Below are 17,460 nucleotides of genomic sequence, written 5' to 3'. Positions count from 1 at the left end.
CCCCCCTAACACCTCCTGCAAACCCCCTTAAACTCCCCAAATCTGCCTTTAACGCCCCCAAATAATTCCCCCTACCCCCCCCAAACCCAACAATGCCCCCCTCCCCTCAATCCCCCTCTAACCTCTCCCACCCCCCCCACCCCCAGCCCCACACTGGGGGGGCAGCCAAGCCCCCTCCCCCCCCGGGCAGGGCTCACAAAGCCCCGAAGTGGCCACAATTAGCCTTTGAAAGCCGATTAGTGAAAGTGCTTGGCCCAAAATCCTCCCCCCCAGCCCCAAATCCCCGCGCCTCCCCCCCCCCCCCAGTGTCACTGAAACCTCGGGGAGGGGGGGGAGGAAGGAGGGATGGGGGAGGGGGAGGACGGCGACATCCAGCTGGGGCGGGAGGGGACTTCCAGCTGCAAACTGGGAGGGGGTAGCAAAGGGTAGAGCCCTCCCCCCCGCCCGGCACCTGGGAGAAGGGACCCCCGTGTGTGCCCCTCCCCTCCCCGCCCCCAGTGTCGCTCCCAGCTCCATGCAGGGGACCCCCGGGTGTCCCCTTCCCCCCCATGCCATCAGGGGGACCCCCGTGTCCCTCCCTCCCCCGTGAAGGGGACCCCCGCGTGTGTCCCCAGCCCCATGAAGGGCACCCCCGTGTCTGTGTCCCCCCCTCCCCCCCGTGCCATCTCCCACTCGGGAAGGGGACCCCTGTCTCCCCCCGATGAAGGGGACCCCCGGGTGTGACACCCCACCCCCCCAGCCCCCCCCCGGCTCTGGCTGCTGGTCCCAGCTGGGTCCTTCCTGGGGACCGGAGCCTGGGGACAACGGCGGGGGGGGGGGGACCCCGGGCTGGGGTTGGAGGGGTTGGGATTGGGGGAATGAATCTGGGGTGGGAATGGGCATGGGATGGGGATGGGATAAGGATGGGATGGGGATGGGATAAGGATGGGATGGGGATGGGAATGGAATTGAGATGGAGTAGGGGTGGGAATGAGAAAGGGAATGGGGATGGGATGGGGATGGGATGGGGATGGAGGGGGGATGGGGGTGGGAAAAAGGATGGGGATGAAAATGGGAATGAGGATGGGACTGGGATTGGGCCAGGGTTGTGAATAGGAATGGGATGGGGCTGGGGAAGAGGATGGGGAAAAGGGGGGGAGGATGAGGATAGGGAAGGGGGAAAGGGATGGGGAAAGGAAAAGGGATGGGGAAAGGAAAAGGGATGGGGAAAGGAAAAGGGATGAGAATGGGGAGAGGGGTGAAGATGAAAATGGGAATGGGGATGGAATTGGGATTGGAACAGGGATGTAGCTGCAGAGGAGAAGGGGATGGGACAGGGATGAGGTGTGCAGGAGGGTGGGATGGAGATGGGATGGGGAGGGAACTGGGATGGAGATGGAACTGGGACGGAGAGGGGATGAGGAAGGTGAAAGGGAAAGGGAAGGGGATGGGGAAGATGAGGAGGAGGAAAAGGGGAATGGAACCAGGACTGGGACGTGGCTGTGGATGAGGATGGGACGAGGATGGAACTGGGATGGAGTGGGGATGAGGAAGGGGAAGGGGAGAAAGGATGAGGATGGAGAAGGGGAATAGAGAAGGAAGTGGGGAGAGGGCCGAGGACAGGTAGGGGAAAGGGGCTGGAGCTGGGATGGGATTGGGATGGGGACAGGGAAGAGGAAAGGGATGAAGGATGGCAGCAGGGAAAGTAAGACGCCTGGAACTGGGATGGAGTGAGGATGGAGCCAGGGCTGGGGTCGGGACTGGATCCCCCACCCCCGCCGGGAAACCCACTCCAAGCCGTCCCAGCCCGATCCCTGCCCGACGTGCGCGGGATCCGGGATGGGATGGGGCTCGGTGATGAGGGTTCGGGGGCGGGGGACCCGCGGAACTGTTCCGTCCCCCACGAAGGGTTAAGGGCTGCGGGGAGGGGTGTGGGGGGTGTGGGTGGCGGCGGCGGCGGGTGGGGGGGGACACACATCCAGAGCTCCGCCCGCTCCATCCCACCGCCCCCCCGCGCCGTTCCCGGGGGTCATTGTCATGCAAAAGCCCCCGGCGAGCGCAGCCTTTGTCCGTTCGCTCCCCCCCCCCCCCCCTCTCGGTGTATTTAACGGGGGCTCAACGGCGGCCCGGGGCGGGCGGATGGTTTGGGGGGGAGGGGGGGGTCTGTACCGGTGACTTTAAACCGGAGGTTTCGGAGGTGATTTTTTGAGGGGGGGGGGGTGGGGAGGGAGGGGGGGAGAAGGCTTTGGTGGTTTTTTTCTGGAGGAGGAGAGGGATTTGTTGGGTTTTTTTGGAGGGGGGGGTGTCGGCAGCGCCGGTTCCCGTTTTCCCGGGCTCGCCATGGACTATTCCTACCTGAATTCCTACGATTCCTGCGTGGCTGCCATGGAAGCTTCTGCCTACGAGTTCAGCCCCTGCAGCCAGAGCAGTTCCTTCCCCTACAGCCCGGTGCGGGGGGGGTTCGCCACCGGACCCGCTTGTCCCCCCCTCGGCTCCGCCGCCTGTGCCCTGGGTGCGCTGCGAGACCACCAACCCGCTCCCTACGCGGCAGGTAACGGCATTCCCGGGAATACCGAGGAGTTACACCCCCACCCCCCCCCCAGCCCCTGCCGGTAAAACGGGCAAGGAACGGTGGGGAGGGAGCTGGCCCGTCGCGGGGGAGCGGGAAAAACTGGGGGCGTCGGTGGCCGGTACCCGCCGGTGCCTGGTACCGTCAGGGTTCGATGCCGTCGGTGCTCGGTGCCATCCGTGCTTGATGCCGCCGGTGCCCGGTACCAGCGGCGCTCGCTTACGTGCATGCCCGGGACCGGCAGAGCTTGATATGTCTGCGCCCAGTGCCCGCCGATGCCCGGTACCATCGGTGCACGCTGCCACCGGTGTCCGGGTATCGTCGGTGCCCGATGCCAGCGGTATCCGGGTACCATCCGAGCTTGATAACGTCGGTGCCGGGTGCCCGGTACCGCCGGCGCCCGGTAACCGTCGTCTCACGCTGCAACTGGTGTCCGCGGACCGTCAGGACTCAGTAACACCGGTGTCCGGGGCTGTCGGCACCCGCTGCTGCCAGTGCCGCTGGTGCCCGGTACCCTCGGTGCTCGGTACCGTCCAGGCTCGATGCCATCAACTCCCGGGGCTGTCGGTGCCCGGTACCGTTGTTTCATGTTATCATCAGCGCTAGGTACCGTCGCTTCTCGTTGCTGTTGGTGCCCGGTACCACCTGGAGTTGATAACACCAGTGCCCGGCGCCCGCCGGGTGCGCGGTACCGTCGGTACATGCTGCCTTCGGTGCCCGGTACCGTCAGGGCTCGGTGCCATCGATTTTCGGGGCTGTTGGTACCCGCTGCCGCCGGTGCCATTGGTGCCCAGTACCGCCCGTGTTCAGTGCCAACGATTCCCGGGGCTGCCGGTCCCTGGGCACGGGTGGTCCTTGGTCCCATCGGCGCCCGGTACTGCCGGTTCTCGGGGCCACCGCTGCCCGGTACGGTCTGTGCTCGATGCCACCAGCGCCCGGTACTGTCAGGGCTCGGTGCCATCGATTCCCGGTGCCGCTGGTGCCCGGTACTGCCTGTTTCAGGGGCCGCCGGTTCCCGGCACAGTCGGTACTCGGTGCCATTGCTGACGGCTGGCGCCGGTGCCCAGTACCACCGGCGCTCGATCCCGTTCGTGCCCAGCACCCTCAGGGTTCGGTCCCATCGGTGCCCGGTACTGCTGGTTCCCGGCGCCGTCGGTGCCCGGTACCATCCACGTCTGATGCCATCCGTGGCCGCTACCGTCGGGTCCGGGGACCGTCTGTGCCCGGCACTGCCCGTGCTCGATGCCACCGGTGCTGGGTACTGCCGGGGCTCTGTGCAATCGGTACCCACTCCCGCCAGTGCCCGGTGCAATCGGTGCCCGCTCCCGCTAGTGCACGGTGCAGTCGGTGCCCAGTCCCGCCGGTGCACGGTGCAGTCAGTGCCTGGTCCCGCCGGTGCCCACCGCCCCGGCTCGCAGCCCCCCGGTCGGGGGCCGGTCTCTAGAGCACGGCATCAGCCAGCTCCCTCCGTGCTTTGCCACCAGTCCCTGGGGGTCCTCTGGCCGGTAGCGAACCCGGAATGGGGCTAGGGAGGGGTCCCCACCACCGGACCCCTCCTCACTGCTTCGCTTTCGTTGCCGCCGCGAATCCCCTGCCCGCGGAAGCGCCGATAACGAAAGAGGAGCCGGACGGTACCGGCCGCCCCCCCCATCACCGGCTCCTCACCGGACCCGGTCGTGGCCTCACTTGTGCCCACCTGGACCCAGCGTCCTGCCGAGGACGGAGGCGGCGGCAACGACCGAACGGCACCGACGGGTGCCAGGGAGGCAGCGGCAGAGCTCCGCAGTGTCCTACCCTGTGCATCCCTCCCGGTGCATCCCTGCCCTGGTCCATCCCTCCCGATCCATCCCTGCCCGGTTCATCCCTGGCCAGTTCATCTGTCCCAGTTCATCCCTGCCCGGTGCCAGTGCATCCCTGCCCAGGTCATCCTTGCCCATTTCATCCTTCCCGGTGCATTCCTGCCCGATCCATCCCCCCCGGGCTTTCCTGCCCGGTCATTCCCTACCCAGTTCATCCCTGCCCGATCCATCCCCCCCGGGCTTTCCTGCCCGGTCCATCCCTGCCTGGTGCCAGTGCATCTCTTCCCGGTTCATCCCTGCCCAGAGCATCCTTCCCGGTCCACCCCTGCCTGTTCCATCCCTTTCCAGTTCATCTCCCCCAAGTCTATCCCTTTCCAGGGCCAGTGCACCCCTGATCCATGCATCCCTGCCTGATCCATCCCTGCCCTGTTCATCCCTCCCGGTCTTTCCTTCCTGGTTCATCCCTGCCTGATCCATCCCTGTCCATTCCATCTCCCCTGACCCATCACTCCCACTCCATCCCTTGCCCAGTCCATCCCTTGCCCAGTTCATCCTTTCCTAACCCATTCCATCCCTGCCTAGTTCATCCTTCCTGGTCCATCCATCCCTTCCAGTCCATCCCTGTCTGGTGCCAGTGCATCCCTTCCCAATCCATCCTTACCCATTCAATCCCTCTTGATCAATCCTTCCCAGTCCCTCCATTCCACTATATCCCTACCCATTCCATCCCTCTTGATCCATCATTCCCAGTCCATCCTTGCCCATTCCATTCCATCTGACCCATCCTTCCCATTCCATCCCTTCCCTTCCTTGTCCATCCCTGCCCATTCCATCCCTTCCCAGTCCATCCCTACTCATTCTGTGCCTGCCAATCCATTCTTCCCATTTTATCCCTTCTGATTTATCCTTCCCATTCCGTTCCATCCCATCCCATCCTATCCCATCCCATTCCATTCCATTCCATTCCATCCCTTCCCAATCTATCCCTCCTGATCCATCCTTCCCATTCTCTCCCTTCTGATCCATCCTTCCCACTCCATCCCATCCTATTCAATCCCATCCCTCCTGGCCCTTCCTTCCCATTCCCTCCCATCCCATGCCTCCTGACCCAGCCATCCCATCCCATCCCTCCTGACCCTTCCTTCCCATCCCATCCCATCCCATCCCATCCCATCCCATCCCATCCCATCCCATCCCTCCTGACCCTTCCTTCCCATTCCCTCCCCTCTCATCCCTCTTGATCCATCCTTCCCATTCCCCCCATCCCATCCCAACCCATCCCACCCCATCCCTCTTGACCCATCCTTCCCATTCCCCCCATCCCACCCCAACCCTCCCTCCCTCCCCATCCTTCCCATTCCCTCCATCCCCCTGTTCCACCCAGCTCCCCTTCCCTCTTCCCTCCCTGTCTCACTCCCTCCCTGCCTTCCTTCCTTCCTCTCTTCCTCTTCCTCCCCTCAGTTCCCTACAAGTTCTTCTCGGACCCGTCCGGGATCAACGAGAAGCGGAAGCAGCGCCGCATCCGCACCACCTTCACCAGCTCCCAGCTGAAGGAGCTGGAGAGAGTCTTTGCCGAGACTCACTACCCTGACATCTACACCCGCGAGGAGCTGGCCCTCAAGATCGACCTCACCGAGGCCAGGGTCCAGGTGAGATTCCCTAGGGATGCTCCCACCCCGCTGAGAGTCCCTAGGGATGCTCCCAGGGGCACCAGGAGCCCTTCCCAGCCCTGCGGAGGGAAGCGTCGGGGTGGTGCTGGGGGAAATGGGGAGGGGAATTTGGGGTGGGAACGGGGGAGGGATTTAAGATGGACCTCAACGAGGCCAGGGTCCAGGTGAGATTCCCTAGGGATGCTCCCACCCCGCTGAGATTCCCTAGGGATGCTTCCACCCCGCTGAGAGTCCCTAGGGATGCTCCCAGCGGCACTAGGAGCCCTTCCCAGCCCTGCGGAGGGAAGCGTCGGGGTGGTGCTGGGGGAAATGGGGGGGGGGGGGAAGAGAGGGGGATTTGGGGAGGGTGTGTTAAGATGGACCTCACCGACGCCAGGGTCCAGGTGAGATTCCCTAGGGATGCTCCCACCCCGCTGAGATTCCTTTGGGATGGATCCCACCCCCACCGGGAGCCCTTCCCAGCCCAGCAGAGGGAAGCGTCAGGGTGGTGCCGAGCGGGGGAGGGGGGGATGGGGGAGAGATGAGGCAGGATTTGGAGTGGGAATAGAGGGAATTTGGGGTGGGAATAGGGGGGATTTGGGGTGGGAATAGGGGGGATTTGGGGTGGGAATGGAGGGGAATTTAGGGTGGGAATGGGGAGAATCTGGGGTTGGAATGGGGGGAATTCGGGGTGGGAATGGTGGGGGGAATTTGGGGTGGGAATGGGGGGGAATTTAGAGTGGGAATGGGGGGGGAATTTGGAGTGGGAATGGGGGGAAATTTGGAGTTGGAATAAGAGGGATTTAAGATCAACCTCACTGAGGCCAGGGTCCAGGTGAGATTCCCGAGGGATGATCCCAAGGGCACCAGGAACCCTTCACAGCCCAGCCGAGGGAAGCGTGGGGGGAAACGGGGGGAGGGGGAGGAGAGGGGGATTTAGGGTGGGAATAGAGGGTAGGAATGGGGTGGGATTTGGAGTGGGAATGGGAGGAATGTAGGGTGGGAATGGGGGGACATTGGGGGGGGGGAATTTAGGGTGGAGGTAGGGGGATTTGGGGCGGGAATAGGGGAGCTTTGGAGTGGGAATGAGGGATTTGGGATGGGAATTTAGGGTAGGGCTAGGGGGATTTCAGGTGGGAATGGGGGGGGGGATTTAGGGTGGGAAGAGGGGGGGGTTGGGGTGGGAATGTAGGGAAGTCGGGGTGGGAATGGGGGGCACTTAAGATGAACCTCACCAGGGGCCAGGGGCCAGGTGAGATTCCCTAGGGATGATCCCACCCCCAGCGGGAGCCCCTCGCAACCCAGCGGAGGGAAGCACCGGGGGAAAGGGGGTGGGAAAGGGGGGAGGATTTGGGGTGGGAAGAGGGAGGATTCGGGGTGGGAATGGGGGAGATATGAGGGGGGGGATTTGGGGTGAGAATAGGGGGGATTTGGATTGGGAATGGAGGGGAATTTCGGGTGGGAATAGGGGGATTAGAGGTGGGAATAGGGAGACTTTGGGGTGGGAATGGGGGGGATTTGGGCTGGGAATTTGGGGTGGGAATGGGGGGACTTTGGGGTGGGAATGGGGGGGATTTAAGATCGACCTCCCTGAGGCCAGGGGCCAGGTGAGATTCCCGAGGGATGATCCCAAGGGCACCAGGAGCCCTTGGCAGCCCAGAGGAGGGAAGCGCAGGGGTGGTGCTGAGGGAAATGGGGTGGGAAGAGGGGGGATGTGGGGTGGGAATGGGGGGGATTTGGGGTCCCCTCAGCCTGGGCATTGGCACTGTGGAGGAGTCATGGAGCTGGGGGAGATCCTGGTGCCCAAGGATGTGGGATCCATAGGGATGGGGAGTCCAGGACTCAAGGGGCTGGGGGCTCCTGGCTTCAAGGGTGGGAGATCCATGGAGTTGGGAGAGCTCCTGGTGTCCATGGATATAGGACCCGTGGGGCTGGGGGTGTCCTGGTCCCTCAGGATGGAGGAGCCATGGGGCTGGAGGGGTCCAGGACTCATGGGAGTTGGGTGGTCCAGGCCACAAGGATGGGGGATCCAGGTTCCTAAGGATGAGGAACCCATGGAGCTGAGGAGATCCTGATCCCAAGGATGGGAGAGCCACAGGGCTTAGGCTTCTTGGTGCCAAGTCTGGAGGACCCCCAGGGTTGAGGACTCTGGGTGCCAAGGCTGTGGGACCCCCAGGGTTGAGGGCTCTTGGTGCCAAGGCTGTAGGACCCCCAGTGTTGAGGGCTCTGGGTGCCAAGGCTGTAGGACCCCCAGTGTTGAGGGCTCTTGGTGCCAAGGCTGTGGGACCCCCAGGGTTGAGGGCTCTTGGTGCCAAGGCTGTGGGACCCCCAGGGTTGAGGGCTCTTGGTGCCAAGGCTGTGGGACCCCCAGGGTTGAGGGCTCTTGGTGCCAATGCTGTGGGACCCCCAGTGTTGAGGGCTCTTGGTGCCAAGGCTGTGGGACCCCCAGGGTTGAGGGCTCTTGGTGCCAAGGCTGTGGGACCCCCAGGGTTGAGGGCTCTTGGTGCCAAGGCTGTGGGACCCCCAGGGTTGAGGGCTCTTGGTGCCAAGGCTGTGGGACCCCCAGTGTTGAGGGCTCTTGGTGCCAAGGCTGTGGGATCCCCAGTGTTGAGGGCTCTTGGTGCCAAGGCTGTGGGATCCCCAGTGTTGAGGGCTCTTGGTGCCAAGGCTGTGGGACCCCCAGAGCCGCTGCTGGCTGTCCCGGTCCGTCCCAGCCCTTGGCTGCCAGGCTCTGGGGGGGCTCGGCTCGGTCTCCCCACACGCTTTGCCGCCCCCCCGGCCAGGTGTGGTTCCAGAACCGCCGCGCCAAGTTCCGCAAGCAGGAGCGGGCAGCCAACGCCAAGGCTCCGGGCGCCCCCTCGGGCGGCGGCGGCGGCAAGAAGCCGGAGCCTCGCCCGGCCTCGGAGGACGACGACTCCAAGGAGTCCACCTGCAGCCCCACCCCCGACAGCACCGCGTCCCTGCCGCCCCCTGCCAGCCTGGCCAGCCCCGGCACCAGCCTGAGCCCCAGCCCCTCCGCGGGGCCGCCGCCGCCGCCGCCGCCGCCCCCCGCGATGGCCGCGGCCCACCCGAGCCAAGCCCTCAAAGCTCCCCTGTGGCCCGGGGTGGGCACCGGCGGCGGTGCCACCAACGCTGCCGAGCTGCTGAAGGCCTGGCAGCCCTCCGAGGCCGTGCCAGGACCTTTCTCTGGCGTCCTCTCCTCCTTCCACCGGAAACCCAACGCCCTCAAGACGAATCTCTTCTGATGGGAGCCCGCCACGCACACCTCCCCCCGGACCCCCTTCTGCCTCCCCGGGCTGCCGCGGCCAGGCTGCCCCTAGCACCACCATCAGCAGCAGCATCATCACCTGCATCCTCCTCATCACCACTGGAAGCAGCAGCACCACCACCATCATCAGCATCATCATCACCATCACCACCACCACCATCATCATCATCATCACCATCACCATCATCACCATCACCACCACCACCATCATCATCATCACCATCACCACCACCACCATCATCATCATCACCACCATCATCATCATCATCACCACCACCCCCATCACCACCACCATCATCACCACCACCACCATCATCATCACCACCACCACCACCACCATCATCATCACCACCACCACCATCATCATCACCACCGCCCCCACCCCTACCCTCCCCGCCCCCTGGCCCCACCTCACCCACCCCCAGCCCCCAAAGCCCCTCCCTGCCCGCGTGTGGGCACCAGGGGCGGTGCCACCACCGCTGCCAAGCTGCTGAATGCCTGCCAGACCACCCCCCCCCCCCCCCCCATCCCCCCAGGCCATGCCAGGACCCCTCCCCCGAGCCTCTCCTTCCTCCCCAACCTTCACCATCGCCACCCCGACAGACCCAGCCACTGCCCCCTGGTGCCACCACCCCCCCCAGCCCTGCTGCTCCCTGCCCCCCAAGCTGGGCAGAAGCCCCTGGGGGTGCCAGCTGTGGGGCTGAAGGTCTGGCGGGGGGGGGGGGGAGGGAGCAGCTCCTACCCCAGCCCAGTCCTGGGCATGGGCACGGCCCTGGCATGGCTCCTGGGGGGCTCCCAGTGCCACCCAAAGCGTCGTGGTGGAGCTCTTCATCACAATCCTCTTCCTCCTCCATGGCTGGGGGTGGAGGAAGGACTTGAGGGGGGTTTGTGGGGGGGCCTGTGGCATGAGCAGAGCTGCTGGGACCCCTTGGAGAAGACACAGCCCCCCTGGAGCAGCATTTGGGGACCCCAAAGCAGCTGCTGGGACCCCTAGGAGACACAGCCCCCCTGGAGCAGCTGCTGGGACCCCTTGGAGAAGACACAGCCCCCCTGGAGCAGCTTCTGGGACCCCAAAGCAGCTGCTGGGACCCCTAGGAGACACAGCCCCCCTGGAGCAGCTGTTGGGACCCCTTGGAGAAGACACAGCCCCCCTGGAGCAGCTTCTGGGACCCCAAAGCAGCTGCTGGGACCCCTAGGAGACACAGCCCCCGTGGAGCAGCTGTTGGGACCCCTTGGAGAAGACACAGCCCCCCGGGAGCAGCATTTGGGGACCCCAAAGCAGCTGCTGGGACCCCTAGGAGAAGACACAACCCCCCTGGAGAGGCTTCTGGGACCCCAAAAGAGCTGCTGGGACCCCTAGGAGAAGACACAGCCCCCCTGGAGCAGCTGTTGGGACCCCTTAGAGAAGACACAGCCCCCCTGGAGCAGCTTCTGGGACCCCAAAGCAGCTGCTGGGACCCCTAGGAGAAGACACAACCCCCCTGGAGCAGCTTCTGGGACCCCAAAAGAGCTGCTGGGACCCCTAGGAGAAGACACAGCCCCCCTGGAGCAGCTTCTGGGACCCCAAAGCAGCTGCTGGGACCCCTAGGAGAAGACACAGCCCCCCTGGAGAGGCTTCTGGGACCCCTTGGAGAAGACACAACCCCCCTGGAGCAGCTGCTGGGACCCCTAGGAGAAGACACAGCCCCCCTGGAGCAGCTGCTGGGACCCCTAGGAGAAGACACAGCCCCCCTGGAGCAGCTGCTGGGACCCCTTGGAGAAGACACAACCCCCCTGGAACAGCTGCTGGGACCCCAAAGCAGCTCCTGGGACGCCTAGGAGAAGACACAACCCCCCTGGAGCAGCTGCTGGGACCCCTAGGAGAAGACACAGCCCCCCTGGAGCAGCTGCTGGGACCCCAAAGCAGCTGCTGGGACCCCTTGGAGAAGACACAGCCCCCCTGGAGCAGCTGCTGGGACCCCTAGGAGAAGACACAGCCCCCCTGGAGCAGCTGCTGGGACCCCTAGGAGAAGACACAGCCCCCCTGGAGCAGCTGCTGGGACCCCAAAGCAGCTGCTGGGACCCCTTGGAGAAGACACAGCCCCCCTGGAGCAGCTTCTGGGACCCCAAAGCAGCTGCTGGGACCCCTTGGAGAAGACACAGCCCCCCTGGAGAGGCTTCTGGGACCCCAAAAGAGCTGCTGGGACCCCTTGGAGAAGACACAGCCCCCCTGGAAAGGCTTCTGGGACCCCTTGGAGAAGACACAGCCCCCCTGGAGCAGCTGCTGGGACCCCTTGGAGAAGACACAGCCCCCCTGGAAAGGCTTCTGGGACCCCTTGGAGAAGACACAGCCCCCCTGGAGCAGCTGCTGGGACCCCCTGGAGCATGTCTGACCCCTCCAGATCAATGGGAACCTCCCCCCACCTTCCCCCCCCCGACCTGTCATTGGGAGTCCTCAGACCAGCTGGGACACCCCCCCCCCCCCCCCCAAGAAGCTTTTGGGACTCCTCAGAGGAGCTGGGACCCCCCAGATCAATGGGACCCCTCCCCAGCCCCCCCATGAGCAGCATTTGGGGACCCCCCTCCCCCCTCCCCTTAGCAGTGATCTTGCAGAGAGTCCCAAGGAGGGGTTGGGGGGTCCTGGGGTGCAGCCAAAGGGCCTCACTCCCCCCCCTCCTTTCCCCCCCCCAGGCTGAGGTGGTGTTTGGTGGCGCCGCCCCCCCCCCCCCCCCCCCCCTTTTTGCTCCCTTTTTGGGGTTTTAACCATTTTCTGTAATTTATTGACTAATCCAAATAAAAATTAATTTATTGCCACTGCCCCCCCCCCCGGCCCTGACCCCGAGACCCTCCCCCCACCCCCCCCGAGACCCTCCCCCAACCCTGGGCCCTGCCCCCGAGACCCTCCCCCCCCCCGGGCCCCTCTCGCTGATACCCTCCCCCCTCTTCCACACTGCCCCCCAGAGCCACTCTCCCTGTGAAGCCCCCCCGGGGATTCCCTTCTGAGACCCCCCCCCCCAACTGAGCCTCATTCCCTGAAACCCCTCCAGGACCCCTCCCCCCCGAGCCCCATTCACTGAGACCCTCCCCCACCCCGACTGCCCCCCAAACCCCTCGACCCCCATTCCCTGAGACCCCTCCTGGACCCCCCACCCACCCCGAACCCCTGCCTTTGAGAACCTCCCTCCCCACCCCCCAGACTCCCCCCTTGAGCACCATGCCCTGAGACCCCTCCAGGACCACCCCCAACCCCCTCCCCCTCCCCAGCCCCCCTCGCTGAGACCTGAGCTCCCCCCGACTCCCCCAGTGCCACTGTCCCTAAGAATCACCCTCTGAGACACCCTCCCACAGACCCCCCCGAAGTGAGCCCCATTCCCTGAGACCCTCCCAGGACCACCACCCCCCCGAGGCCCTCTCGCTGAGACCCCCCCTAGACCCCCCAGTGCCACTGTCCCTGAGAACCCCCCCGGAGATTCCCCTCTGAGATTCCCCCCCCCAGCCCCTCCCTGAGCCCCTCTGCCTGAGACCAAGCCCCCCCCAGCCCCTCCCTGAGCCCCTCTGCCTCAGCCCAACCCCCCCAGCCCCTCCCTGAGCCCCTCTGCCTGAGACCAAGCCCCCCCAGACCCCCCCAGCCCCTCCCTGAGCCCCTCTGCCTGAGACCAAGCCCCCCCTGACCCTCTCTTCCTCAGACCTGCCCCCCTCCAGACCCCCTGAGACCCCTCCCCCGACCCCCCCCCCGAGAGCCTTCCCTCAAGCCACCCCCCAGCCCCCCCCCCCCCCCCCCCGAGACATCCCACCCCCCACCCCCTGAGTCCCTCTCCCTGAGCCCCTCCTGCAGTCCCTCCCCCCGGGTCCCCAGCCCATACTGGTTACCAGCTCCCCCTCCCAGTCCCTCCCCCAGGGTCCCCAGCCCATACTGGTTACCAGCTCCCCCTCCCAGTCCCTCCCCCAGGGTCCCCAGCCCATACTGGTTACCAGCTCCCCCTCCCAGTCCCTCCCCCAGGGTCCCCAGCCCATACTGGTTACCAGCTCCCCCTCCCAGTCCCTCCCCCAGGGTCCCCAGCCCATACTGGTTACCAGCTCCCCCTCCCAGTCCTCCCCCAGGGTCCCCAGCCCATACTGGTTACCAGCTCCCCCTCCCAGTCCCTCCCCCAGGGTCCCCAGCCCATACTGGTTACCAGCTCCCCCTCCCAGTCCTCCCCCAGGCCCTCCCCAGTCCAACCAGTCAGCAGAGCACACAGAGCTGGACTTGAGGCTGGTTTAGTACAGATTAAACTCACACCAAACTGGGGAGGGGGACTGGGAGCAACTGGGAGGGGACTGGGAGGGACTCAGGGGGACTGGGAGCACCTAGTGGGGGGACACTGGGAGGAACTGGGAAGGACTGGGAAGGGACTGGGATTGGGGGATGTAGTCCAGCCCCATCCTTCATCTCAGCTGGAGCAGCAGGGCCTGGACTGGGAGGGACTGGGAGGGGGGAAAGGCACAGATGGGGGCACCCCCAAACGGGGGCACCCCCTGGAAGGACACTTGGTGAGGCTGGGGGGCTGGGCACCCATGGAGGGCACCCAGGTGGGCACCCATGAGGGCAGCCCTGTGGGCAAAGTGGGCAGGGCTGGGAGGCCCTGGGGCACCCTTGAGGCACTGCTGGGGGGGGGGTGGGGGCTGGGTGAAGGCACTGAGTGGGTGGCACCCCCATTGGTGGGGGGAGGGGTTGAGACCCCCTTGGGGTGGGGAGGGGACCCCCTGGGATGGGGTTGGGACTCGGTGGGGGTGGGAGCCCCCTGGGGTGGGGGTGGGAGCCCCCCACCCATCCTGAAGGCACTTGGGTTGAAACTTGGACCTTGCTCAGAGCTTCCTCCTCCTCCTCCTCTTCCTCCCCCTAGGCTAGGAGGGGCCATGGTGGGGGCCACCAGAGGTCCCCTGGGCTTCACCCCAAAACCTGCCCCCTCCCCCCCCCCCTCCTGAGACCCCCCCCCAATAAATAAATAACTTAAATGAGGGGGGAGGGACCCCAGCATTGGGACCCCCCCCTTGAAATTGTCTGACCAGGAGCCCCCCAGACCCCTCCTCAAAATATTCCAGACCCCCTCCCCCCCCCATTCCAGACCCCCAACCCCTCCCTTAGCCAGCAGCCCCCAGGGGGGGAGTGGGGCAGGGCTCCCCAGGGGCTGCTGGGGATGGACCTGGGAGCTGCAGCTGCAGGGAGCTGCAGCCATGGCAGCTGGGATCTAGGAGCTGTAGCTATGGGATCTGCAGGGATCTGGGATCTGCAGCCACAGGGAGTTGGGATGCAGGAGCTGTAGCCATGGGATCTGGAATCTGCAGGGATCTGAGATCTGCAGCCATAGGAGCTGGGATCTGGGAGCTGCAGCCATGGCAGCTGGGATCTAGGACCTGTAGCTATGGGATCTGCAGGGATCTGGGATCTGCAGCCACAGGGAGTTGGGATGCAGGACCTGTAGCCATGGGATCTGGAATCTGCAGGGATCTGAGATCTGCAGCCATAGGAGCTGGGATCTGGGAGCTGCAGCCATGTAAGCTGGGATCTAGGAGCTGTAGCTATGGGACCTGCAGGGATCTGGGATCTGCAGCTGCAGGGAGTTGGGATGCAGGAGCTGTAGCCATGGGATCTGGAATCTGCAGGGATCTAAGATCTGCAGCCATAGGAGCTGGGATCTGGCAGCTGCAGCTGCAGAAGCTGAGATCTAAGATCTGCAGCTGCAGGGATCTGGAGCCATGGGAGCTGGAATCTACAGTTGCAGGAATCTGGAATCTGCAGCCACAGGAGCTGGGATCTAAGATCTACAGCCTCAGGATCTGGGAGCTGCAGTGATGGGAGCTGGGATCTACAGTTGCTGGGATCTGCAGCCATGGGAGCTGGGATCTAAGATCTACAACCTCAGGATCTGGGATCTGGAGCCATGGGAGCTGGGATATGCAGCTGCAGGGGTCTGCAATCTGGGCTGCAGACCTTGGCTGAGCTGTGGGATGCAGGAAGGGGATCAGCTGGGGAACCCAGGATCTGCAGCTCTCTGGGATCTAGGATGTGCAGCCACAGGATTCAGGATGTGTGGCTACAGGGATCTGGGATCCAGACCCTGGCTCAGCCATGGGATCTGGTATGGGGATTGGCTGCAGGATCTGGGAGGTGCAGCTGCAGGAATCTGGGATGTCCAGCCCTGGGATCTGGGATGTGCAGCTCTGGGATCCAGGCTCAGGGCTGCAGCCCCCAGCTCGGCTGTGGCATCCGGGATGCAGGATGCTTGGCCACGGGATCCTGGATGCTCAAGCGTGGAATGTGAGGCCTGGAGCCATGGGATCCAGGATTTGCAGCCATGGGATCCAGGATTTGCAGCCATGGGATCCAGGCTGTGGGATGCCTGGCTGTGGGGTCTGGGAGGCAGGATGCATGGCCATGGGAGCCAGGATGTGCAGCTGCAGAGAGCCAGGATGCTTGGCTGCGGGATCTGGGATCCAGGATGTGGGGTCCAAAAAGCAGGATCCAGGATGTGAGATCCAGGACATGGGAGCCAAGAAGTGGGATCCAGGAAGCAGGATCCAGGATGCAAGATGCAAGAAGCAGGATCAAGGATGTGGGATCCAAGCTGTGTGATCCAGGAAGCAAGATCCAGGAAGCAGGATGCAGGCTGTGGGATCCAGGCCACAGGATCCAGACTGTGGTAACCAGGCTGTGGTAATCCGGGCTGTGGGATCCGGGCTGTGGTAATCAGGGCCATGGGATGCAGGCAGCAGGATCCAGGCTGTGGTAATCAGGTGGTGGGATCCAGGCTATGGTAATCAGGACCACAGGTTGCAGGCAGCAGGATCCAGGCAGTGGGATCCAGGCTGTGGTAATCAGGGCCATGGGTTGCAGGCAGCAGGATCCAGACTGTAGGATCCAGGCTGTGGGAATCAGAGCCATGGGTTGCAGGCAGCAGGATCCAGGCTATGGTACTCAGGGCCATGGGTTGCAGGCTGCGGTAATCAGGCGGTGGGATCCAGGCTGTGGTAATCAGGCCATGGGTTGCAGGCAGCAGGATCCTGGCTGTGGTAATCAGGGCCATGGGATCCGGGCTGTGGTCATCAGGCAGTGGGATGCAGGCTGTGGTCATCAGGCTGTGGGATCCAGGCTGTGGTCATCAGGGCCATGGGATCCAGGCTGTGGTCATCAGGCGGTGGGATGCAGGCTGTGGGATCCAGGCTGTGGTCATCAGGCTGTGGGATCCAGGCTGTGGTCATCAGGCGGTGGGATGCAGGCTGTGGGATCCAGGCTGTGGTCATCAGGCGGTGGGATGCAGGCTGTGGGATCCAGGCTGTGGTCATCAGGCGGTGGGATGCAGGCTGTGGTCATCAGGCGGTGGGATGCAGGCTGTGGTCATCAGGCTGTGGGATCCAGGCTGTGGTCATCAGGCGGTGGGATCCAGGCTGTGGTCATCAGGCGGTGGGATCCAGGCTGTGGTCATCAGGCGGTGGGATCCAGGCTGTGGGATGCAGGCTGTGGTCATCAGGCGGTGGGATCCAGGCTGTGGTCATCAGGCTGTGGTCATCAGGCTGTGGGATCCAGGCTGTGGGATCCAGGCTGTGGTCATCAGGCAGTGGGATGCAGGCTGTGGGATCCAGGCTGTGGTCATCAGGCGGTGGGATCCAGGCTGTGGTCATCAGGCGGTGGGATGCAGGCGGTGGGATCCGGGCAGCTGACCCCTGGCTACTTGCGGAGCTGGAGGCTCTCCAGAAGGAGTCTCTTGTGGGCAGGCTCCAGCACCCCTGCTTCCTCCAGGTCCTCCTCCGTGATGTCGCTGCCAGAGGGGGGAGGGGGCACACACGGGGGGGGGGTCAGCACCCCCAAGCTCCAGGGTGGCCTCCAGCTCCAGGGCAGGACCCCCGCGGTGGGCACGGTCGGTCGCCCGCCCAACTTGATGGCCGCCACCCAGGGGGCACCCATGGAGGAGGAGGCCCCAGTGGGGTCGGAGGCTGGGTAGGGGAGGTCCTGGCGGGGACGGGGAAGGGCTATGGAAGAGGGGACCCCAGGAGGGTTGGGCTGGCTGGGGAGGGGCCCTGGGGAGGGGTCCCGGGGGTGGTGCCCACCTGAGGAAGTCGAGGTCGTCCCAGCCGTTGCGCAGCAGCCCCTCCTCGTACCGCTGTAGCCCCAGCGCCCGCAGCCACTCGCCCACGCCTGGCACCGCCGCCTGGCCCGGCTGGCACAGCGCCTGCGGGCAC

The 17,460-nt window shown here is 64.7% G+C and overlaps 2 protein-coding genes across 2 annotated transcripts in view; one reads left to right on the top strand and one right to left on the bottom strand.

Annotated features, from left to right (window-relative positions):
• The first annotated feature begins 2,282 nt into the window (after window positions 1-2,282).
• Window positions 2,283-9,241, top strand: PHOX2A (paired like homeobox 2A). Its single transcript, XM_054164913.1, has 3 exons — window positions 2,283-2,530; window positions 5,809-5,996; window positions 8,780-9,241. The coding sequence occupies exons 1-3, from the start codon at window positions 2,320-2,322 to the stop codon at window positions 9,239-9,241; spliced, it is 861 nt and encodes a 286-aa protein (XP_054020888.1). The 5' UTR covers window positions 2,283-2,319.
• A 7,675-nt stretch (window positions 9,242-16,916) lies between these two features.
• INPPL1 (inositol polyphosphate phosphatase like 1) overlaps window positions 16,917-17,460 on the bottom strand; it is a 31,999-nt gene continuing 31,455 nt past the window's right edge. Inside the window, exons 28-29 of the mRNA XM_054164861.1 lie at window positions 17,329-17,450; window positions 16,917-17,039 (exon numbers count right to left, since the gene is read on the bottom strand). Coding sequence (XP_054020836.1) covers window positions 16,949-17,039; window positions 17,329-17,450 — 213 coding nt within the window. The 3' untranslated portion in view covers window positions 16,917-16,948. The remainder of the gene's footprint in view (window positions 17,040-17,328; window positions 17,451-17,460) is intronic.

This window comes from Dryobates pubescens, chromosome 10 (assembly GCF_014839835.1).
Source record: "Dryobates pubescens isolate bDryPub1 chromosome 10, bDryPub1.pri, whole genome shotgun sequence".
In the NCBI taxonomy this organism is placed as follows: Eukaryota; Metazoa; Chordata; class Aves; order Piciformes; family Picidae; genus Dryobates; species Dryobates pubescens.
The sequence above is the reverse complement of the archived record's forward strand: the minus strand, read 5'-3'. Positions and strand labels throughout refer to the sequence as shown.